The 23,373-nt window shown below is 66.0% G+C and overlaps 2 protein-coding genes across 3 annotated transcripts in view; one reads left to right on the plus strand and one right to left on the minus strand.

Moving 5' to 3' along the window:
- NAP1L4 (nucleosome assembly protein 1 like 4) overlaps positions 1–5,393 on the plus strand; it is a 93,929-nt gene extending 88,536 nt beyond the window's left edge. For both annotated transcript variants that reach the window (XM_028479628.2, XM_028479629.2), the window contains exon 15: positions 5,222–5,393. In XM_028479628.2, coding sequence (XP_028335429.1) covers positions 5,222–5,389 — 168 coding nt within the window. In that variant the 3' untranslated portion in view covers positions 5,390–5,393. The remainder of the gene's footprint in view (positions 1–5,221) is intronic.
- On the minus strand, positions 1,214–22,897 carry SLC22A18 (solute carrier family 22 member 18). Its single transcript, XM_007125839.4, has 10 exons — positions 22,587–22,897; positions 20,487–20,584; positions 19,400–19,560; positions 18,791–18,923; positions 10,341–10,459; positions 8,908–9,015; positions 7,835–7,935; positions 3,656–3,757; positions 3,312–3,432; positions 1,214–1,476 (listed from the first exon to the last, which is right to left on the minus strand). Exons 1-10 carry the CDS (start codon positions 22,833–22,835, stop codon positions 1,289–1,291), a joined length of 1,380 nt encoding a protein of 459 aa, XP_007125901.2. The 5' UTR covers positions 22,836–22,897; the 3' UTR covers positions 1,214–1,288.
- Positions 22,898–23,373: the final 476 nt, after the last annotated feature.

A 23,373-nucleotide genomic window follows, 5' to 3' on the forward strand; every position in this document is an offset into this window, starting at 1 on the left:
AGGACGCGGATCCTGGCCTAGCCAGGGACCTGCATCCCACCTTTGTGGCTGCAGGGAGCCAGGTGTGGGGGGCAGAGGTGAGGGGAGTGAAGGACCAAAACTGGGCCCTAATGTCAGTCACTTACCCTTGATGGGGGGGTACCATTACAGGCCTCCTAACCGGGTGGCAGGGGTCAGATTGGGGAGGGGCTGTCCCTTTGCTGGGAGGCCCGCAGGAGCCTGGGTGCTGGGTCCAGAGAAGAAACCATTCCTGCCATGAATCTTCTCCTGAACAGCACTGTGAAGCCCCTGTGCAAATGGGGAGGGGGCTCCTTCAGAGAGTAGAAGAGACCAACCCCAGGGTGCGCCCCCATGCTGCCCTACCCTGGAGACCCCTCTGCCAGACCCTCTGGGCGAATGACCAAAGTCAGAGGGTGAGACCCCAGTTCCTGGCGGGGCTCAAGTGGAGGCGGGGTCTGGCTTGGGCACTTGGGCCTGGAGGGTGGGCGGACCTTGGCTCTCTGAGGCCCCTCCAGCTGGGACATGAAATTCTGAGGTTGGGGTTTCTGAGTTTAACAGCTTCTTTTAAAGGCAGCCTGTGGGGGAGGGGCAGCCTTCCTGGTCTCAAGGGCGTCTGTAGACACCTGACAAGGTTGTCCTTTCCATACCGGTCATGGGCCACGGCAGCCTGCTGGCCTCCCTGTGTCTGGTACCCCCTTCTCTGTAGAACCTGAGCTGGGAGGAGGGGGGAGGGGGAGGCACAGCTCCCCAGTTCTCAAGCCTGGATGCCTGGTCCTCCCCACTGGGCTCCCCAACATGAAATGAGGGTTCTTTTCCTAGATCTCTTCCCAAGCCTCAAAAGTCCTGATCTTTTCAAACAACCATGTCCTCTTTCTGTTCACGAGTGGAAGCAATTTCAAGGGCCAAGGAGGGTGTGCGGGCAGCGCGTGCTCGGCCCCAGGCCGGGCGGGGGTTGGTGTGGGGCAGGGGGTGTGAAGGGGTGAGCACAGAGCTCCCTGTCTCTGGGGACGTCGTGGGCAGAGCTGAATGGGTGGCAGCAGGGGGTACTCCTCACTGGCCTTGGTGGCGGACTCTGGGGGCAGGACCCACCTCACACTGGGATGAACTTGGGTGATTCTGCTCTCCCTGGAGCCCTGGGGCACAGCCGCAGGCCCTCTCCTCCAGGAAGCCCTCCAGCATCCAAGGCTCCATCCTACCCTCGTCCCCAGGCCCCCTGCCCAACTGATAGAAATCAGGCTGGAAGAGGTCCTAAGGGAGTTTATTGCCAGTCCGTGCCTGGGGGCCACGGTCACCAGGCTTTGTCCATCTTTGGGGGCATAGGCTGCCTCCAGAGGACCAAGAGGACAAGGAAGTTGACGGCGAACTGCACGTGGCCGAAAACGGGGACTCCGAAGCTGTGGTACAGGAGGCCTCCCAGGGTGGGCCCCAGAGTTCGGGTCAGCGGCTGCACAGAGGCGCAGAGGCCCAGCATGGTTCCTACGGGGGGGAGGGGAGGGTCGAGTCGGCCCGGGCCGGTCTCTCAGCATCACTGCCCCAGCCGCCCATGGCCTTGACACAGCTACAGCCTCCCTGCCTCCCCCGCCGCCCTCCACCCCTCCGCTCCCTCCCTGCAGAACCCCCAGCCACGCAGGGCGAGCACTGGGCCCTCTCGGAGGGGGAGCTGAGCCTCTGCCCTGCTCCAGAAAGTTCCCAAGCGCAGGAGGCGCCTGGGAACAGGGCCCCAGGTCGTGGGCCAGGCCCCGCCCCGCCCCCCCAGGCCTGCCTGGGAGGTGGCATCCCAGCCAGGGGCCTCCCGAAGCACCGCGGTGAGGGCTGGGCTGGGGTACGGGGTGGGCCACCACACACCCGTCACCCGCACGGCTCCCGCTCTCACGTGGACTGCAGGGAACTCCCCCCAGGGCGGGGGAGGGGCTTCGGGGCGCTCGAAGGGCCCGCACCTGCTTCTCTGCACCCACTTCCCGGGCTCGCCTGGCTGCCCGCACCCCTCTTACCTGACGCCCCTACCTCCACACCCCTCTTGTCAGCTGTGCCCTATGCAGGCCACCAAGCGAGCGGTTTCTGTCAACGCTGCCATCTGCCCCGAGGGCCCCAGGCTCCAGGGGCTTCACAGCCCTCTGCTCTGGGGGCCGGAAAGCCCTGCCCTTGGGTCAGCTGGGCGTGGCCTGGCAAGGCCCCGCCCAGGCTCAGGGCCAGCGTTCGGGGAATTTCAGAGCAGCCTCTCCCGACGCCCACATGCCCTGCAGACACCAGGGAGCAATTACCGCCCCCTCTGTGGTTTCCGGTTCCCAGGCTGGTGCTGGGAACCGGCTCCTGGCTCCTTCCAAGCTGAGGGATGGTGCCTCTGGCACATGGGGCCCTGGTGGCCTGGATCTGCTCCTCCCTCCTCCCTCTCAGGCCCTGCCCTCATCTCTCCAGGACTTGTTCCCCTCCTGTCTCCTCCTGGCCTCTCACACCTGCCAGCCCACAGCCTCCAGGAAGCCCTCCAGGACCAGTCTAGCCTCCCAGGACCACAGAGCCGCAGGTCTGGTGGGCCTGAGAAGAGGCCTTGCCCAGCAGCCTCCCCATTTTCATCAGGGCCTCTAGACCTCAGTCTGACCTTCCCAGATAGGCAGGTAGATGGACGGAGGGTCAGCCAGGGCCCTGAGCTTTCTGGCCCTGCTGCCAGGGAGGGAGGTCTTTGACCTCAACCGGCCCACAGGAGCCCTTGACCTTGACCTGCACCATGCCCGGGGCAGCATGGGGGCAGCAGCCTGGGCAGCATCGGGCCCAGGGACCCCCAGTCTGGATGGGAGACTCCTTGGCCTCAAGAAGGAAGGCCAGGTGCAGAGTGGGGGCGCCTGGGTCCCACTGGGTGGCCCAGGGGCAGCACTCACTCGTTCACTCAGGAGGCACCTGCACATCCCATGCGCAGGGAGGGAACAGGAGGCGCTCCCCATGCTAGCCACCCCCTCTGGCCTCTAGCCAATCTCTGCCCATGCTTCAGAGCCAAGCCAGACGCCACCTCCAGGAAGCCCCCCTCCCCTCCCCCAGGCCTGGCCCTGGGCTGATCAGCAGCGCCTGGTGCAGGGTTGGCTGGGCCTGGCTGGGCTGGGAGGTGGGCAGGATTCTCTCCTGAGCCCTTTGCAGCCCACCATCCCCACCCTGCCCACTCACACCCCCAGCCGCCCACCCTACTCGATGCCCACTGAGTCCAGGCAGGTCCCACATCAGGGCAGCTGCTTTGCCTGAAACTGCTCAGCAAGCTTCCCAGAAAGGAGGGCCGGGGTCTCCCCAGGGCCTGCCCGTCACCCGGCCCGGGATGCCGCACTCACCCGTGTCTGAGGCCGAGACGGCCTTGGTCAGCATGCTGTCGGTGACCACGTTGAGGGCACACAGGCTGAAGACCAGGCCGGGCATGAGGAGGCAGAAGTGGAAGACGTTGGCCATCAGCGCCTGCCGAGGGGCGGAGCAGGGGCCACGGTCACGGGGCCTTGCAGGGCCGCGCGGGACCAGGGTGGACTGCCCACCCCTGAGGTCCCACTGAGGTGGCCCTGGGTCGGGGTAGAGGGGGCCGGGGGCCCAGGGGCTCAAGTGCAAACTGGGCACCGGCAGAGGGTCAGGGGAGCGGGCCTGGGACCCTGCTCTTTGCGGGGCAGCCAGAGGCGGGAGCTCTCACCATGGCCAGTCCCACCACGCTGAAGACCAGCACGCTGGCCCGGAGCAGGGCTCCCTCAGAGAAGCGGCTGCTCAGCCACCCGATGACCAGGCCCTGGATGACCTAGGCGAGGGCGAGAGGGTGGAGGTGGGCGCGGCCGGGCCTGGGGAGGGCGTCTGGGCTGCGGCCAGCTGCGGGGCCGCCCCCACCACCTGCAGCCCCTGGGGCCGCTGCCACCAGCCACAGCAGGCGCCAGGCGCAGGGCACAGGGCTGGGCCTGTGGTACCACGATGGCCTCAAAGTCCCAGGGGAGACGAGGCCAGCAGCCTGGGCGCTTCGCACACACGCACGCACACGCGTGCACCCACGCACCCGCATGCACGCACACGCATGCACGCACACGCCTACGCACACGTACACGCACCTGCGCGCACACACACGTGCACAGTCAGCCACTCAGAGGTCCGAGTTCCACGTTCAAAACTAATCTCTGCAGTTTCGGGCGTGATAAATATATTTTAATCAAAGGGCCGGTGAACTCCTGATGGGGGTGGGGGAGGCCACGGCTTACGGTGCAAAAAGCTTCTTTGATGGGAAAATGCTCCCGGTGTGGTCCCGACTCCAGCCCTGGGGGCCCTGGGAAGCCCCCTACCGTGTCGCCTGGCCCCCATGTGCCCCGTCCTGGCCAATCACTCGTCCTCAGCCCAGCCCCCTCTCTGGCTGTCTCGTCTGGGAGGTGGGACCTGCCCCATTCACAGATGGGGAGACCAGGGCACAGAGGAGGGGGGGCTGGATTGGGACCCGAGCCCAGAGCCCTGGTGCCCATGTGGGGTCGCCCTCCCAGCCGGCCCTATGGAGGCCTGGTCCCAGCAGGCGGGCGCACCAGCTACTGTCAGCTGGGGCCAGGGACTGGGCCAGGAGCCCTGTGTCCTCCACATCTCAGGAGGCTACCGCTCCAGTTACAACTGTGTAAACCGAGGCCCAGAGGGTGGACGTCACTTGCCCGAGGCCCCAGAGCTGGCCAGGAGTGGGGCTGGGGTGGAGCGCAGGGCGGTGGACTTGTCCTGTCCTGCTCCTGGGCAGGTAAGCAGGGGGCAGCCAGTCCCCCCCATAACCCCCCTCCGCCCTCCACTCCCAGCTCTGTCCTCCTGGCCGCACCCCCCTCCCCCGGCCCCAGGGTCAGCCAGCCAGGAGCCAGGTTAAGGGTAAGGCTCCCCTTCCTGCCCTCGTGGGGGTGGGAGGAAGGGCCCAGAGCAGGGACACCCTCGACGCTTGGGATGTCACTCAGAGGGCAAACCCAGCCCTAGGCCGTCCCCAGGCCGGGGTGAGGCTCCCTATCTGGTCCCCTGCCACCTCCGCCAGGCAGACAGGAAGTGCCCGGGGCGCAGTGGGTTTGAAGCAGCTTCCCCTGGGGCTGGGCCCTGTGACGGGCGGGCCCACCCCTGCGGAACAGGACGGACCACTCTCCCGAGCTGCCTGCCTGGCCAAACGAAACTGTCTCCAACCAGAACCAAAGATGTCCTTCTTTAAGAACAAAAAAAAATCCTACTTTCACACTTGCTTATCTTAGTTTTTGTTTGTTTAAAGGGAAGATCTACTTGGCAAGTGTCTTTTAGTGCCCTACACCGGAGAGGAAACCACCAAACGAGGAGAGAGATTTCAATCTGCCTCAGCTTTTCATACAGAGCCGGAGACCAGGACCATAATGTACTGGGGTCGTCTTTCCATTTTCCCATTAACTTAAACAAAGCCTAAACTTTTGTGCCTTACGGGTTATTACATGAAACTAGAGCTACCAAACACACCAGAAATTTCACTTTCTCCCAACCCTCCCATCTGGAGACCCTGTCTGCTCACCTGTCCTGCTCCCTGCCGCCCTGGCCCGAGCCACCTCCGCCTCCCCGGAGGTCACATCAGCCACAAGCACCCAGTTCCCCAGCAGGGGGCTGGTAAGACCACATTCAGCCTCCAAACGGTCCCACCCACTCCGAGTAAATCTGAGTAAATCTGGGTCCTTCTTGGCCTTGCAGACCACCCCCCACGCATGTCTTCAGAGGGCAGTCCTCTCCCCTCAGGCCGGCCCAGCCACCCCAGGGCCTTTGCACCTGCAGCCCCTCCCTGTCTGAAGTTCTCTCCCTCCAAGCCTCTCTGTGGACCAGTGGAGAGCCCCTAACCCTAACCAGCCCTAACCCTAACCCCAACCCTAACCCTAACCCCATCTGAAGCAGCATTTCTGCCTCTCCAAGGGCCCTGATTCTCCTTTGAGGTTTTGTCGCCCCTGACACACCAGATGCGCCGGTGGTTGGGGGCTTGCCTCCATCTCGCCCCCACCCCCGTACGACGGAAGCTCCCTATCACTGCAGAGGCGCTATGCCCGGGGCACAGATGAAGGCCGAGTGGGGGGCCCTCGCAGGAGGGTCCTAGAGGGACAGAGGGCTGCCAGCCCCCCGGGGGAAGGGTGACCACCATCCCCTCATGTTAGGACCATCCGGGCTGCCACCCCCTGAGACCCCAACCCCCATGATCCCTGTACCCAGGGGGCTGGAAGGGGATGCTGGTGGGGGGGTTCGCCCTTGGGATCAGGTGGCAACCACACCTCAGGTGGGGCAGGAAAGGGTCTGCAAGGGAAGCAGCAGGTGCAACAGCAGCTGTGGGGGACCAGGTGGGAGGCACGGTTCACCCAGCGGCGGGGCCGCCTCCCCGGACCCTCGGTGACCAGCTCTACCCTGGCCGGTGGGGGGAGGGAGGCACCCGACGAAGGTGGCCTGGGACCCCCCTGCAGACGCATCTCAGGCCCTCAGCTGCCTCCACCTTCCCTCCGCTGGACTTAGGGTCTGGGGCCTGGCACCCCACACCGCTCTGTGGGCTCCCTGCCCCCCCAAGGCTCCTCCACCCGGTCGGCCTGTGTTGGGGTCCCCAGCGCCCCCTCAGGCACCTTCCCGAATCCCACCACTGCTCTCCAACCCTGTCCACCACCATCCTCACAGGTGCTGGAGCCCAGGCCTGTCTCGGGCAGGCCAGAGGCTACCAGGGTCTGTCCCCGAGGGCCTCGAGGGCTCTGCCGGCTTCAGCCAGGCTGTAGGCTTGCTCTCCTGGTCCCGGGGAGCCCAGGACAAGCTCAGCCTGGTGCTCTGGTCCCAGGCAGGCAGGAGCAGCCGTTTATTTTATTTTAAAATTTATTTTTTATTTTTAAGATTGTTATTTATTTCTTTTTGGCCGCCATGCACGGCTTGCGGGATCTTAGTTCCCTGACCAGGGATGGAACCCGTGCCCCCTGCAGTGGAAGGGCCGAGTCCTAACCACTGGACCGCCAGGGAAGTCCCGGGAGCAGCCGTTTAGAAGAAAGCTCCAGTGGCCCCCAATTTAGAGTATTATTGTTGTTGTTGTTGTTGTTTTCTGTTTATCTCTTTTCCCCCACCAGGCTGGCCCTTCCCAGCCCACCCAGCTAGGCCCTCTTGGCCCACGGTGGGGTGGGGGCCAGCCCCTCCCAGGAGTGGCTATTTTCGAACCAGAGTCTAGACCAGTCCTGGGCCCAGAGGCACCGGGCAGCAGATGGCCTGGAGGTGCTGGGAATGCCACTCGCTTCCGGAGAGCGTGAGCTCTCTCTCCCGCCCAGGCGGATCCCAGAACAGCCCCTCCCGCGCTCCGGCTGTCCGGCAGATGTCCCGGGTGGCGGCTGCACGTCCCCACGCCACCTGTCCCCGCCTTGGTCACACGACCGGCGGGCAGGCGGGCAGGACGCAGAGCCCGGCCATTCTCCCTGCAATGCGCCCCACCACTGGGGTCTGCCCCCCTTCCCGACCTGTCCACCGCCGGCGCCCAGATGGACACTCGGCGGACCACGGGCCTCCGCCGTGTTTCCCGGTGGGGGGCCAAGGGCTCGCCAGCCTCCACTGGGGATGAGTCTCCCCTCTCCCCTCTCAGACGGGACCTCCGGGCAGATGGGTGGGCAGACAGACCAGGCGAGGGAGCCGCGAGCAGGGAGAGGAGGACAAGCCAGAGGCTAAGGTGTGGACAGAACACCCAAAAGGCGGGCGTGCAGGACGGCACCTGCGCTGCGGGGAAACCGAGTGCCGGTGGTCTGTGAGGGCCCGGGACCCCAACACAGGCCGACTGCCCAGAGGACCCTGGGAGGGCAGGGAGCCCACAGGGCGTGGGGTGCCGACCCCCGCCCACCCTGTGCGCCCGGCACCCACTCACCATCTGGAGGACCCCGAAGAAGGACATGAGGTAGCCGGCCTGGGCGGCCTCCAGCTCAAAGAAGTCCATGGAGATGAGGGAGAACATGACCATGAAGAGCCCTGGGCGAGGTGGGGGGTCAGGGGTGAGGGGTCAGGGCTGCGCAGGTGCGCCCACGCCTGCTCCCCCCGGCAGGTGACCCTCACGGTGCCAGGGGCTTGGCCGCGGTGACCGGCTCAGGGGAGACCAACGTGAACCTTCTCCGAGGTCGCCCCTGACAGGTCCGCCCCATGCGGCTGCTGTGGGCCGTGAAGAGGAAGGTGCCAGAAGCTGCCCCACGCACAGGGTGGCCAGAGCCCAAGGCCGCCTGGGGGTGGAGGCTGGGAGATGGGGGACCCCGGGCTGATGATGTAGGAGGATTTGGCCCCAGCACTGACGTCGGTGACCTGGGCTCCCGCCACTGTGCCCCACTGAGCCATCCTGTCACAGGTGGAGCTGGGAGGGGGCCTGCCCAGTTTGCCTGGACAGAGAGCTTCCGGGGCCGAGGGATTAACCCTTTAGCGCCAGTGTGGGAGCACCTGAGCGCCTGTCAAGCGTGCCTCGCGGACTTGTCCTCTGCACTGCTCCCCTGGTTGGAGGACCCCAGATGGGGGCTCTGAGCGGTCGCTACTGGACAGGACTGCGGTCAGGGATGCCCTCAGTTCCACCGAGAATGTGTGTGTCCACCTGCAGACGCGCCGTCTTTCCCACCTCCCGGACTGTCCTGAGAGGCCCTGGAAGCCACAGGCCCGGGAGCGAGAGCTTCTGTAGAGCAGGGGTAACTGGCGCCCGAGCAGGGCCCTGGGGGGCAGGTGGGAAGGATGGAGACCCTCACTTCTTCCTCCTTCTGGCCTGTGCAGCCACGTCTGCATGAACCAGTGGGCTGTCACCCTCTCCGGGACAGATGTGACTGGATAGGGCCCAGTGGAGTCTCGGAGCGTGGGACACAAGGCAGAGCGAAGGGGTGACGCGCGGGCTGCAGACCTCCGTCTCCGCGGCCCCGAATTCTCAGCCGCACCGGCCTCTGGACGCTGGCCGGGCAGCCCGGGACTCACCTGAGGGGAAGCCGCAGATGACCTTGACCAGAAACACCGGCAGGACGCCGGGCTGCAGCAGCAGGCAGGTGATGGCCTTCAGGTCAAACACGCCGGCCCTGGGTTTCCCTGAGGCACCCGGAGAGGCCACGGTAGCACCGGACAGCCCGCGCCCCAGGGCCCACTGGGTGTGGAGGAAGCGCTCCTGCTGCCCGGCGTCCCACACCCACCGGGGATGTGAGCTCCTCCTCAGGGTGCCTCCCACCAGCCCCCCCGTGAGCCCCGGGCAGCTCATGACACTCAGGGCTGGGCCTCAGGCCCTGCTGACCCTGCGGACCTCCGGATTCCGGGGGCAGCCTGGCCTGGACCTGGGCTCCAAGTGATGGAGGCTCTCGGGGCTCGTCACACAGTGATGAACGACCGGGGCAGCTGCTGCCTGCCTGGCCCTGGGCCCGGGCGACGGCACGACGAGGCTGGTGAGGCAGCCGTCGGCCAGGAGCGGCCACCTTACCCTGATCCGGAGGACGCTGGGTGCCGCGTCACAGGCTCCCAGCTGGGTGCGGCGGTGCCCCCCTGCCTGCCTCTCCCAGGTTCTCCTGTGCCTCGGCCCTTTTCCTCTGTCCCTTTGCAGGCCAGGCCCCCACCCAGGCCCTCCCTCTTGACTCTTTCTGGGCTGTTCCATCACAGCCATGGCTCAGGGGCCTCCTGTCCCAGGTGGGTCTCTCCAGAGTTCTCGGTCGCCGGGCCAAGAGGCATGGGGTCCCACTCTGTGCCAGGCCAAAGTGGCTGGGCTGGGACGCCCTGGAGGGGACCCCCCTCTGGAGCCCTGACCTCTCCTCGTGGGGCCCGGGAGGCACGTTGAGCCCCCAAGCCCTGACCTGACTGTGCTCTGCCCCCCGCCTCGGCACCCCGCCCCGGGAGCTGTGCTCCTGAAGCCGGCATCCTCACGTCCCCCCATACAGCGCAGGGACCGACTGCTCTGGGCCTCAGGATCCTGGCTCGCCATGCCCGCCCCATCCCAGGTCCCTCCTGGTCCTTCCCGGTCCTTCCCAGGCTCAGCTCCAGTGGTGTCCGAAGCTGGGAGATGCCCAGCATGCTGGAGGGGCCCAAGGAAGAAAAGAGGGCTTGAGTGGCCCCGAATGCCCCAGGCCCATTGCCTGGAGCACACCCCTCTGCCCCCGCAGATGAGAAGCCACCAGGGATGCTTTGGCACATCGTGGTCCTGGCAAACCCTCCCTAAAGGGTGGGCCGGGCCGGGGGAGGCCTAGCCCGAGGTCCAGGGTGCTGGCTGGTGGGAGGGGAGGGCTCACCCTTCACACTGGCCAAGCATCCAGAAGCGGCATACCTGGTGGGGTGTAACCGGTGAGGTGTGTCGGGTAGGGTAGACCCAGCGGGATGTACCTGGTGGGGCCTACTTTGGGGGTATCTGCTGGGGTGTCTCTGGTGCAGCTCACCTGGCAGGGCAGCCTGGGCACGGGCGCTGGCCCCTTTGGTGCTGGTGGGGATGCAGGTGAAGCTGAGGACGGCTCCCAGGAGGCTGACCACAAGAGCCACGATGACCGGACACTGAATCCTGGGAGCGACAGTTGTGGTGACACAGGGCTCAGGCCCCAGGGCACAGGTGTCACCTGCGGCATCTCCCCCACCCGCCCCTCAGTCACACTCAGGCTCTGACAGCTGAGAACAGCTCAAACCCCACCACTCATGTCCTCGCAGGCTTCGATCTGGAGGCCAGGCCACGGGACGCTCAGGGCACGTTAATGAGGTGATGGATGAAGAAACAGGAAGCTCTTGCCCTCCCGACCCTCAGGCTATGGGTACAGCACACGGGTCCTGGCGGCCTCCCAGGATGTGGTGGCAGAGCGGGAGCCGGAATGTGAGCCCCAGAAGGGCTGGGCAGGGGCCTGGGCGGGTGGCGATCCTCCAGGGGGCGTTTGGCTCCCAGGCTGCTGACGGGTGAGAAAGGCCCCCGAAGGACCGGGCTGCTGTGCGGTGTGCACCCACTGCTTCCGGCTTGGGCAGGGGTGTTAGAGGCCTGGGGCTGTGCTCCGCGGAATTGGAACCAGCAGGGAGGATGCTCCCCAGGCAGCCCTGGCAGCGCCAAGGGTCCTCCCCGCCCTGTAGAGCAGGACACTGAGGCTCCCGGGGGAAAGGGCCCCGTCCCCAGAACGCTCAGTCCTCCGGCCTCTGGTGGGACTGGAGGGGCCGCCTGGGGTGCAGGAGGGCGGCTGAGAAAGTGACCATCGCCCTCGGTGACTCAGGTGAGGCAGGGTCCTGGCTCACGGTGAGCAAAACGCCAGGTGGCACTGGGGCCAGGGCGCCAAGAGGGGCCGGAGAGACGGGGGCTGACGTGCCCGGTGCGCAGGGGCTTGGGCTTGAATCTCAGCTCCACCCACCCCCATGGAAGACTGTGGGACCCCCTGCAGCCCCATCTGCATCCTGGGGATTGTCACGCCTCCTTCCGCTCCTGGGGGAGGACAGGCCTGCACTTCGGGGGCCTCGGGAGCACCCCACCACCACCTCCTGGAGGGGGCGGGGCAGGCTGGGCCCATGGGGTCGGGGGGGCGTTTGGCCCCCCAATAAACCTAGGACACAGCCCTCAGGGTGCCTTCCCGCCGGCCCACAGCGGCACCAAGGGCCGTGACTCAGGCACTCCCCTCAGCTGTCACTTCTGAGGGAGCATTTCCCCTCCGTGAGTCACTGCATGGAAACTCAGCCCTCGACCTCTCTGGACCGCACGGGCAGACCTCGGCCTCCAGCTCCAGGCAGCCCTTGTCACCTGGGGACAAAGGCACTGGGGCCTGGCCCCTCTGACTGTCACCGCTTCCTCCTGAGGGCTGGAGGAAGACAAGGAGTGAAACAGAAAATTCATACTGAGCCAGGCTGCTTCGACCGCCAGGCCTGTGCACAGCCGAACACCCTGCCCCTCTGAAGCACAGAAAACTCCTATACATCCTGCAAAGGCCCTCTCTGTGAGGCCCTGCCCCTCTTCCCAGTGGGCGCCCTGTCCTCTGAGAAGGGCTTGCTCTACTCCAGGGCCAGTATCCATTCCCGAGGGCGGGTGGGCCTGGGTGGGACCCTGTGCCGAGACCCCAGTGGGCATCAGAGCGTGGACTAAACGGACGACAAAAGTCCTGCCCCAGACCTTGTCAGCGTCCTGGGAGACGCCCTCCGCACTTTCACACGAGGCGGCCACGAGCCGCCCGTGACCTTCCTCGGAGTTCAAAGAGAGGACTCCCCCGCCGCCACTCCACCACAGGTGCGCGGGGGGGGGGCGCGCACCTCCACACAGACACGTGCATGGCTCCTGTGGGAACCCCAGGCAGGGAAGCCGGTGGGGACTCCAGCACCAGAGAATGGGCCTCGGCAGCCCCTTGTTTCTGGGGCTGGGACCTGCCCGGGCTCACACAGTTGGTCAGTGCTGCAGCCGGCACTGTCCGGTCTGCATGTGCCACCGACCTCTCCCCTCCCACACGGGCCCATCTCTGGCCCCCAAGCCGATAGATACCAACTGCCCAGGATGCTGGACATTTGGGCTTTCTGGCGGCAGGGGTTCCGGACAAGTGGGCGAGTCCATTGGCTGCCAGGTGGGAAGGGTCAGAGGGCACTGGACCCCAGAGTAAGGCCTCTGCTCGGACCCAGGGGAGGGATGAGGCCGGGTACGGGCCCCGCAGGCCACCGTCAGAGAGAGGGGCCCTTTCTTCAGGACTGTGGCCTCAGAGGCCCTCACGTCACTGCTCCGGGCCTCCCTGGGCAGGGACAAAACCAGCTTTCTTTGCCAGATGCCCCGGAAGTGCGTGAGAGCAGAGGCGGCCACTTAGATGGCTATTTTGGGAGGCTGGTGACAAGTGAGCAGTGGGTGGCAGGGAGCCAGGCCCCTTCTCCAGAGATCTCTCCTGTCCCTGTGTGGCGGCCAGTGAACCGAAGGGGACACGGGGACCCTGGGGGGCCCCGGGAGGGCGTCGGGGCCCACAGCTGCCCCAGGGGAGGCTTGGGTGTCCTTCCCCACACAGAGTGCCCTCCGACTCCCCCAGACAAAATGCCAGAAAGGAAAGTGGACAGACGGGAGGAAAGCGTGGCAGCCCCGGGTCGCACACGGGGGCCTTCTCGGTGGGGGACATTATCGTCCTGATATTATCAGGACGAGGCCCTCCAGCCTCGTCCCCCTACCCACTGCTGCTCTGTCGTCCGAGACACAGCTCGGGAGCCCCTCCCCGGGGGCCTTCAGGCAGCCCACCCCCAGAGTCTGCCTCTGGCCCTGGGGACCTCTGGGACGCCAATCGCGCAGGATGGGGCTCTGGGCCACCTGTCCACTGGCTCAATGGACTGTTTCTACAAACTGGGCACTGACCACGAGGCAGGCACTGTTAGCGTGTCTTTGTCCACCCACCCCGTTTTATTTTTGGTTGAATGCATGGACGGGAGACTGGACGGATGGACCCGTGGATACCCTGAAAGGGGCCTGAGCCAGACTCAGGGCACCCGAATTCTCTGTCCCTTCTCTGTAGCTACCCTGCTGGGTGACCTCCTTTCCTCAGATGCAAATGAGGGCTAGACTCACAGGGGCCACCCTCCCGGGACCCCCTGTCCCACGCCAAGGCTGTCCTGGAGGCAGCCCACCCCGAGTCCCGCCGAGGGAGGCCTCTGGAACTGACCACGGCTGCCACCGGCGCTGGTCAAACAGCAGCGGCCACAGATGCCACTTTCATCCTTATCTCGAGGGCCCGGAAGTTGCCGACGTGACATTATCAGCAGGGTGGCGGGCCTGGCCACCTGCCCACCCGGTGCAGACTCTGAGCCTGACACCGTCCGTCTCCCGCCCGGCATGGTGGGGACAACTCCTCCTGAAGCTGGAGCTGCCCTCCCACCCCGCCTGCTCCGGGGCTCCCAGAGGGGATGGCGCTCGGCCAAGGTCCCCCGGCCTGGCCGCAGGTGGGACTCAGGGCCTCCCGGGCTGCGTACCCCTGTCCTGTCCAACCTGAAGGGCAGGCTGGGGTCAGCTGGCTTCATGGGAAGCCTGGCCGTGCGGGGCTCCTGGGAGGCACCAAGCATCCAGCCTGAGCCTGGGGGGGAGACGTCCCCCTGACTCTCCTGATCCACAGTCCATGGCCCTGTGGCTAGAACGGTGTCTGAAAATGGACGTCTTGTGGGTCCACCCCGTCTTGTGGGACGTCAGCCCCGCTCTGGTCTCCGAGTCCCAGAAAAAGGCCCTAATGCTGTGTCCGGCCTAACCCTCTGCAGCCCTCTGTGTCTCCTGAGCGTCTGCCCACACAGGCCTCCAAGCAAGCCCCAACCTCCTTCCTGCCCCAGGGCCTTTGCATGGGCTTCCCCTCTGCCGGGAACACTGTCCGGCTGACAGGTCTAGGCTGAGGTTCCTAGCGCCACTACTCTCAGCCATTTGTGGCCTGTCCATGGACCTCCTAGTGCCTGAAACACCCAGGTTCTGTCTGCAGGGGCGGTGTGGGCCCCGGGGTGGGGAGGGGAGACAGCAGGCCTAGCTGGCCCCGCGCACCCTCGGTGAGCCATCTCGAGCGCCAAGTGGGATAGGCGGCCTGGGTGACCCGTGAGTCACCCCTGTCCCAGAGCCGCTCAGGGCAGCCCTAGATGTCTACTCATTAACTCCAGGGATGCTGCCGTGTCACTGGGGTGGAAACCTTCCGTCAGCAGGATAAGGGTTTCCCATTCCCTCGCCCGGACCAAGGGCCGGGATACGGTTCTCGGGTGGACTGGCTCCCCCCAGGCCTCCAGATAAGCAGCTGGGTCACACCAGCCGAGTCACCAGGGCCCGCTGGGTGCGGCACAGGGCTGGGGTCAGAGTGGGGCCACACGCCGGCCAGTTAGTGACCAGGAGGGCTGGCCGGTGACACCGAGGCCCCGGTTTTCCTGACCTCTAGGGTCTGTGGCTGGACCTAAAGGAGCGGCCACCCTGGTGGGCCACCTCCGGGGGGACAGAGCCTTTGGGGGCTGGACTGCGGGCCCAGCTGTACCTGTGGCCTGTGTGCAGCAGCCCCTCAGCGCTCAGAGGAGCAGGGGGTCCTGAAAAGGCCCCCCCCCACCCCACTAAGTCCAGCCATCATGTCTGGGCTCTGCCTGATCCCACCATCAGCGGCGTCCGACAGGTGCCCCCCCGCTTCTCAAATCCCTGAGCACCCCCGACCCGGGACCCAGCTCTGGTGGGCTTAGCAGGCCGGTGCCGCCCACCCCAGAGGCAAACGGCCTCCCCGGGATGTGAGGTGCCAGGCTCGGGGACATGAGTCACAGAGCTGCCCCCTCACTTGTAAATGACTCAGGGCCCAGGTCTGGCTCCTCCATGGGAGCTAGGCCTCCCAGCCCGGAGCTCCAGACTGGGCCCAAACCAGTTATACCACTACCCAGCCCACGGCAGTGGCTGCCAAGGCCACTTCCTCCTTCCACGTGCTTCCCAGCAGGGGGTGGGGCACGGCTGGGGACTTTAGGGGCCTTTAGGGGATCGGGGTGGAGGTGGGCAGGGAGGAACGGCCAGGGAGACCTCACACCGTGCCTCAGTTTTGATCGAAGAAGGGCGCGGGGGCGGGAATGTGGCCTTTACATCTCGCCTGGGCCTTGCCAAGAGGCAGAGCAGGCTGCGGGCCGGCAGAGAGGCTGGACAAGGGAGATGGGGCATCTGCCCTTGCCATGGGGCGTCAGGGGCCCGGAGCCCACCTTCCCTGGGCCTTGGATGGGCACTGGAGGCTCCACGGGGGAGTCTTACCCTCTCGGGGCCTCGGTTTCCCCACCTGTCAAAGGAAACGTATACAGCGTCTTAGATCTTGGGATGAAAGAAGGGAAGCTAGTGGGACGCTCAGGAAGGTGAGGGCAGGGCCGGGGGTGGATGTGGAGGCTACTGGGAGGGAGGGGGAGGTGAGTGTGCCTTCGGGGTCAGCAGCTGGGCTGGAGAAAAGGGCAGGAGGGAGCGTGGGGTGGGGCTGGCCAGAGGAGGCCTCTGTGCGTTGCGGGGGGCGGGAGGGCTGCTGGCAAGGTGAGGAAGCTTGCCCATGGGCCACAGTAGCAGGTGGCTGCGCTGGGAGGTGAACTCCAAGTCTGGGCACTGAGAGTCCCGGCGTGAGGGGAAGCTAGCAGGGCTCCTCCCCGCCCTGTCCCTCCCTTCCCAGCACCCTCCTCACGCCCCCGGTGCCCCTCCTTACTCTGCAGCCCCTGACCGTCTTTCTTCCCTCCCTGGGGACACAGAGGCCCTCTTTCTCTGGACCCTGGTCCATCTACCAAATCAGGCTTCCGCCCTCATTGCACATGGAGAGAGGCGGCCCTGGTTCAGGCGGAATCCGTCACGGGCACAGGGTCCCATCCTTGACCCACACGCCTGGATGTCTCCCTGGATCACCCTCCCTTCTGGTCCTCCTGGTACCTTTTCCTGATCCCCGGCTTCTAACATGAAGTGCCGGGTGCCAGCCTCCATCTTAAGCAGTTCCCAGGGCTAAGAAGCCACCGACTCGAGGACACAGCCCCACCGTCCTCCAGCTCAGACTCCCCCACCCAGCCACCCACTCTGGGGTTCCTTCAAGTGTCTGCTGAGCACCAGACTCATCCTGACGGCGACCCAGCTCCCGCTGGCGCCCTGGCAGCTCGGATCTCAGCGAGGCCCTCAGCTCCCCCAGGGCCAGCCCCGGAGTCTGGCCACGGCCTTGTCCACCTGCCGTCCTCTCCCACCTGGACTGATTCAGTAGCCACCCCTCTGGTCTCCCTGAGGTGGCCCTATAGCCTCCACATCCTCGACGCGGCAGCCAGCTCATCCCCTGCCCCGGCTCCTCCCTCCCAGGGCTCCATGGCCTGACCCACTGCCCACCCCTACTCCTCCACTCCAGCCACACGGGTCTTCTCGCTTCCCCAATCTCAGGGCCTTTGCACTTGCTATCTCTTTGCCTCCCCCCCAGATGTCCTCCAGCCTGATGTTATAGGAATACACATCATGTTCATTTCATCTGAGGACTCGCCTGTCCCGTTCACCACCGTATCCCAGGACCTGGAATCCCAGGAGCACTTAATAGGTGTTCAATAAACGTCGATGGGGAAACGAATGAAGCAGTCCTGCCCTCGGCGCCCCAGCCTCCTGCTCACAGCACTCAGCAGAGCCGGCCACCCCCAACCCAGCTCTGAGGAAGATGATGGGGAGGGGGTGGGGGGCGGAGGCCTTGAACAGACCTCCCTTGAGAGAGGGAGCTGCCTTGACAAGGCCACTGTGCCCTCCTGTCCCCCAATCCCTGGGGTTCAGCCATCACCTGGCTCCCAAGTCTGGGTCTGGGTCTGGGGGCACTCAGGGAACCTGGGGAAACTAAGGCCCCCAGGGGCCCCGGCATAGGGTCATTCAAGATGGCAGGGCCAGGTGCTGGCCTCATGCTGAGTGCAGGCGTGTGTGGTTCAGACACCAGGAGGGCCCCTCGCCTGAATGGAGGCGCAGGGCAGCTCATCCAGGCCCAGGCAGGATGGGCGGGTCACCAGCTGGCACAGGGCCTCCACCCACAGCTGGGCCGGGCACCTGCCCCCCCAGAGCAAAACCAAGGTCTTGGGCCTGAATGAAGGTAAGGTGCAAAGTCCATCCCTGTGTAGGAAGCTGGTTTTGAGTGGGTGTTGGAGCGCCTGGGAGAGGTACGGGGGAGGGACAGCAGCAGAAGCGAGGTCTCCCTGGCCAGGCAGGGCGTGGCTGAGGACGTCCTGGGCATGCACGCCTAGGGCCGCCGGAACAGACGGCTCTGTGCAGCCCCACTGCAGGGTCAGCCGCTGGAATGGGGTCCACTCTGCAGACCACATGTGAGAGCCCACGGGCTCTCAGGACGCTGGGCAGGAGCTGAGTTTAGCCCCCGGACCCCTGGGTGCGCAAAACTGCGGGGGGGGGCGGGGGGGGGTGACGGCAATAGAGACCTTTAGTTCACACACACTAGCTTTCTACCCCCCCGCAAGCCACCCTCGCTCCTTCCAGAGGCGAGGGGTCTGGCTGCACACAGCATCCCCATCGCGGGGAGGTGACGGCACCATCACCCCGCCCCCAAGGCCTGCCGTCTGGTTCCTTTAGGTTCAGCGTGGGACCTCCCAGGAATGAGCAGCCCGAACGCACGGGCCTGGTGGGGCCGCAGCGTGCGGCGAGGGCGCCCCCAGCCGGCCGCCCCGCCCACGTCTTCCGGCCGCAACGCCGCTGCTGGCCACGCCCACGTCTGCCGGCCGCACTGCCCCCTGCTGGCCACTCCCTCGTTTGCTGGCCGCACTGCCCCCTGCCGGCCGCGTCCCCGCGGACCCCGCCCACCGCAAGGCCACGCCCCGGATGGCCGCCCCCAGCTGTAGGTTCCTGCAGGTCACCCTCCCATGGACCCCACCCTCTCAGCGTGCAGATGGGGAAACCAAGGCCCGGAGAAGTGGCGGGGCTGGGCTGAGGGCCGGAGCGCGGCGCGGAACCGACCCAGCCTTGGCCGTCCTGACCCAGGAATGAGCAGCCCGAACGCACGGGCCTGGTGGGGCCGCAGCGTGCGGCGAGGGCGCCCCCAGCCGGCCGCCCCGCCCACGTCTTCCGGCCGCAACGCCGCTGCTGGCCACGCCCACGTCTGCCGGCCGCACTGCCCCCTGCTGGCCACTCCCTCGTTTGCTGGCCGCACTGCCCCCTGCCGGCCGCGTCCCCGCGGACCCCGCCCACCGCAAGGCCACGCCCCGGATGGCCGCCCCCAGCTGTAGGTTCCTGCAGGTCACCCTCCCATGGACCCCACCCTCTCAGCGTGCAGATGGGGAAACCAAGGCCCGGAGAAGTGGCGGGGCTGGGCTGAGGGCCGGAGCGCGGCGCGGAACCGACCCAGCCTTGGCCGTCCTGACTCGTACCCACGCCCCGCCTCGTCGGCCCGCCCCCCCTCCCCCCCCCGACGACCGGGTCCCCGCCCCGGACACTCACCCGCACGTGCTGCTCAGGGTCCCGCCGAGCAGGGAGCCGAAGATGATGCCAACGCCGAAGCACAGACCCAACCGGCCCAGGGCCGCGGGCCGCTCCTCAGGCGCAGACAGGTCCGTGATGACCATCTGGGCGGCTAGGGGGTGGGACGGGGGGCTGACAAGCGCGGCCCCCTCGCCGACCGTCTTGTGGCCTACGGACCCAGGCCACGCCTCGCCATCCCCGCAACGCAGACCCGACCCACAGGCCACGCCCTCACACCACTCCACTCCTCTGACCTGCCCCTCCCCCAGCCACCCCCCACATCACCCGCGGGACCCCGACCTGCCCCCAGGCCGCGTGCTCCCCACCCTGGTCGCGGCACAGGCCACACCCCATCATTCCTCACCTCCGCGGGCTACGCCCCCGCATCACCCCTCCATCCCGGTCCTGTGCTCCAGACTAGACCGGCACCCTGGGAGTGGTCTCCGCCCCAACCCCTGGCTCAGGCCACGCCCACACCAAGCTCCCCCGCCTCCCTCCGGTCCCACCCTTGGCCCCGGCTATTCCGACCCGTTCCCGCCCCCCACCCATAGTCCTCCACAGGCCGGAAGGCGCCCTACCTGGCCCTACCTGGCAGCGTGTGCATGAGGGCGCCGGGCAGGCGCGAGGCAAAGAGTAAGGCCACGCCGGGCAGGGCCGGGTTGCAGGCGGCCGCCAGAAGCAGGTAGAGCGCTGAGGACGCCAGGAAGGAGAGCGTGAACGCTGCCCGCGCCCCGCGCTGGTCTGCGAACCTGGGGGCCCCACACCTGTGACCCTCACAGGTGTGAGGCAGGCTTCCCGCCCCTCTGCCCCACACCAACCCCTTGGGACTCCCGGGGAACCGGGCCGCAGTGCTCCCACGGGGCTGATCAGGGAGGCCCGGTGCTGCAAGGGTGGACGGCGGCGCCCGGGGCCCTGCTGGGCTGCTGGTCTCCCTCCTCTCAGGGCCTGTTTCTCCACCCTTCCAGTGGGGCAGTTTTCAGTGACCTCGGGGGGTGGGGGTCTGACCCACACGGTCATTCCCACGCCTATGTGAATAACTTGTGGGATGCAAATGGACCAAGGGCATGTGCTTGTTTTACAGAAAGCGCTTCCCCAGGCTCAAGCCTGGGAAACCGCCCCCCCCACCCCCACGCCGGGGCCTCTGCTCTGTCCGAGGTTACCGGGTCTGGAGACCCCTCTTTTCTGTGGAGTAACTCTAAAAATCTGGCTCCTGCCACGCTGATCTGCCCACGGCAGGCTTTGCGGGAGGATGTCTGCTGTCACGTCCCTGAGCCCAGCGCCCCCGCTGAGACTAGTGGGGATCTGGGGGCTTCCAGTCCCCAGAATATTCTTTTCCAGAAAAGTTGCTGGTGGGACCCCCCCGGCTCAGTGGGGCGGGGCATTTATAGCCACGAGGGTCTCACCAATTAAATCCTCTCTCTGGGTCTGGCCACAAACCAGAATTCGTGGAAGTTAGGGGTGGGGATACCCTGGGAGCAGGGGCTTAATGCAGTCTTAAAGGGACTAAAGCCGCTCTGTGCCTCGGGCTGGCCATCCGTGAAGCAGCGGCTGCCATCTCTCTAGTGGGGCCCAGTGTGAGGTTTGGGACCCTGGCATAACCCAGGCCATGACCTCCAAAGGGCGGGCCTGGATCATCATGGGATGAGGGCCCCCAAACTTCCCTGCCCCATGGTACCTGCCAAACACGGGCCCGCCCAACAGCTGAAGCACGCCAAAGATGGTCTGCTGGTAGCCGAAGGCAACAGAGTCCATGCCCAGCCTCCGGGACAGGTACTGAAACATAGGTGGGGTCCATGGGAAGGGCCTGGAAGGACCCCAGCATCTGCCATCTGGGGTCCTCCATGGGCAGGGCGTAGGAGGGGTAGCCCTGAGCAGGGTGGGAGGGAATTGAGGGTCTGGCTCTGACCGCTCTGCAGTGCACCTGGGGGGACCCGTGGCCCTGGTACTCAGCGGCCCTGGGGTAAGCGGCTGCTTATCTTGTAGCGGGGAGCCCAACAGGGGCTTTGGGTCCAGGCCCCAGGGACTCGGTACTCGGTGAAGGCAGTTGCTGGCCCCTCCTTCCCCTCTTTGGGGTACACCTCAAATGGGCGAGGGCAAATCCCATTTTACTCTGGCTCTGCACGTGCTCTCTAAAAGCACCTGAAGCTCAGCACGTCCAGAACTGACTCCCGGTCTCCCTCCAGGACCAGCTCGTCTGCTCCACTGTTGATGCTTCCACCCTTCCAAGCGTTCAGGTCCAAATCCGCAGCGTCACCCCTGAGCCCCCTGTTTCTCGCACGCCTGTTTCCCATCTATCAGCAACTCCTGGGCTCGGCTCCTCCTCCCCTCTCCAGCACTTGTCCCACTACTGCCCCAAGGCCTTTGCACTGGCTAGCTCACTCCTGTGTCTCTTTTAAGGCTTCGCTCAGGGCCGCCTTCTCAGGGAGGCCCTGCTGACCCCAAACCTGCCACATTCCTCGGCAGCCCCAGCGCCCTTCCTGCAGCACAGTCCAACTCTGCGTCGTTTGCTGCCGGTGGGTGTCACCAATGCTCAGGACCGCCAGCGGCAGGGGCGCACGTTGCGCTCTGCGGCATTCTGAGCTCTGAGACCAGGTGCTCAGAGTACCTGCGAGCGTTTGCTGGACAAACACATGCCTCCCTTGGGAGAGCCAGCGGGAGGGGAGGTGGCACCAGCAGCCGCTCTGTGCCCCGCGTGCTAAGGATTTCAACTGCTCTCTCATCGCCGCAGCACCAACTCTCCGAGGGAGGGGTGGTCGTCAGCCACGTTATGATGACAGCAAGGCACCTGCCCTGGCCACCTGGCTGCCAAGGACAGGAGAAAGGGCTCAGACCGAGCCATTCGGTGGAAGTGAGCTGGGCTTGGGAAGCGGGGGAGTTGGGCTCACTGTCTGGCCAGGGAGCCCTGCCGAGGCCGGAACTGTGACAAAGGCAATACCCCCTCCCACCCAGACCCCCAGGTCCAGGCTGCTCCTCAGAGTCTCCTGCTGAGTGGCCAGTGGCTAGTGCCATGGCCCCACCGGGACCAGACAGATAAGGATCTCTGGGGCTCTGGGTCTCCCAGGTCCCCGGGGTGCTCTTGCCCCAGGAGGGTGAGACCCCACAGGGCGGTGTTGGAGGAATGAACAAGAGTGCACGGAGGAGGAGGATGCGCGCCCGGGCCCAGCAAGCCACAATGGCCCCTTAAGCCAAGGGGCAGCTACGGCCAGGCGGAGTTCCAGAGCCAGGGAGGCGGCACAGGATGAGCTGGATCAGGCCTGCCCTCACATCCCGGTTGGAGAGACAGAAATCGTCTAACGCCGTGAAGTACGATGCGGGCCGTGGGCAAGCTGCATGAGGACGCACCAGCCAGGACGGGAGGGCAAGTGAGCCCGGGTACCTGGCAGGTGTTGGAGGGAGGGCCCCGCCTCGGAGGAGGCCTGAGCAGAGGCCTGAGTGGGACTGGGAAGTGAGCTGAGCAGGTGTCGGGGTGGCGGATCAGTAGGGCCAATGCCCCCGGGTGGGGCGGGCGGAACAGCGCTAGGGCAGCCGTGGGGAGGGGGGCTGTCGTGAGGACAGCTGGTGGTGCAGCCAGAGCCCAGGACATGCTGAAAGGGGGGTGTCCAGAGGCATAGTTCCCAGGTGCCGTAACTTAGCTCCAGCATGGCAAGGGGTCCCCAGCCAGAGGAGCCTGGGCAGCACGAGGCCCGAGCCCCGGCCCCCACCAGGGCGGAGATGGAAGGTGAGAGGGACGGCGAGGGCAGGCCGGTGGCCATGCTGCCTGTGGAGGGGTACTCACTGGCATGATGGAGAACTGCATGAAGAGGCAGGTGAGCTCCAGGGCTGCCAGCACGTACGTGAGCAGCATGGCCCAGGACAGGCCCAGAGTGCCAATCCCGCTGGGGGACTGGCCCTGGCCCCTGGAGGCCCTGACTTCCCGCATCCTGGGCAGGCGTTGCTGGGAGACCCCGTAGGGATCCGAACAGGAGTCTGGAGGAGCAGGCAGGGGGCAAAAGTCCTGCTGTGCTGGGCAGAGGTGCTGAGTCATGGGGCGGGAGGCAGGTGGCCCTGAGAGGGCCCGTGGGAGAGGACGGGGATGCCGGGCGGGGCATCTCCAGCCCCTCGCCGTGTGACCTAGGGCCAGTGTGGCTCTTGGAGAAGACCACAAGTGGCTCTCCCCCTCCACGACAGACAACTCTGTGTGTCTGGGCACACGGCCACCATGGAACCGGAGACAGGGACCCTCCCCTCCAGCATGGGCTGGTCTCAGTGCCCCATTTTTAGAGGGAAACAGGCCCAGAGTGGTTGCCGACTGCAGCTCAGGTAGGTGACTCCTGTGGGTAAGGGGCTGGCTGGGTCTCTGTGCTGCGGGGTTGGGGGGTCTTCAGGCCCACGGTGCACCCTCCCCCCGCCAGTACGGAGCGGCTTTCAGCGTGTGGCCTACTTTGCCCAGCTCCTCCAGCCAGAACCAGAGGGGCTTCTGGAGTGGCCTGGGGGTGGGGTTGGGCGACAGCTCAGCCTTGCAGGACCCCAGGCAGGCAGCTCCGCCTCACCTCCGGCAGCGGGGCCCTGTCTTCTCCCCCAAC

Source organism: Physeter macrocephalus, chromosome 18 (assembly GCF_002837175.3).
Source record: "Physeter macrocephalus isolate SW-GA chromosome 18, ASM283717v5, whole genome shotgun sequence".
In the NCBI taxonomy this organism is placed as follows: Eukaryota; Metazoa; Chordata; class Mammalia; order Artiodactyla; family Physeteridae; genus Physeter; species Physeter macrocephalus.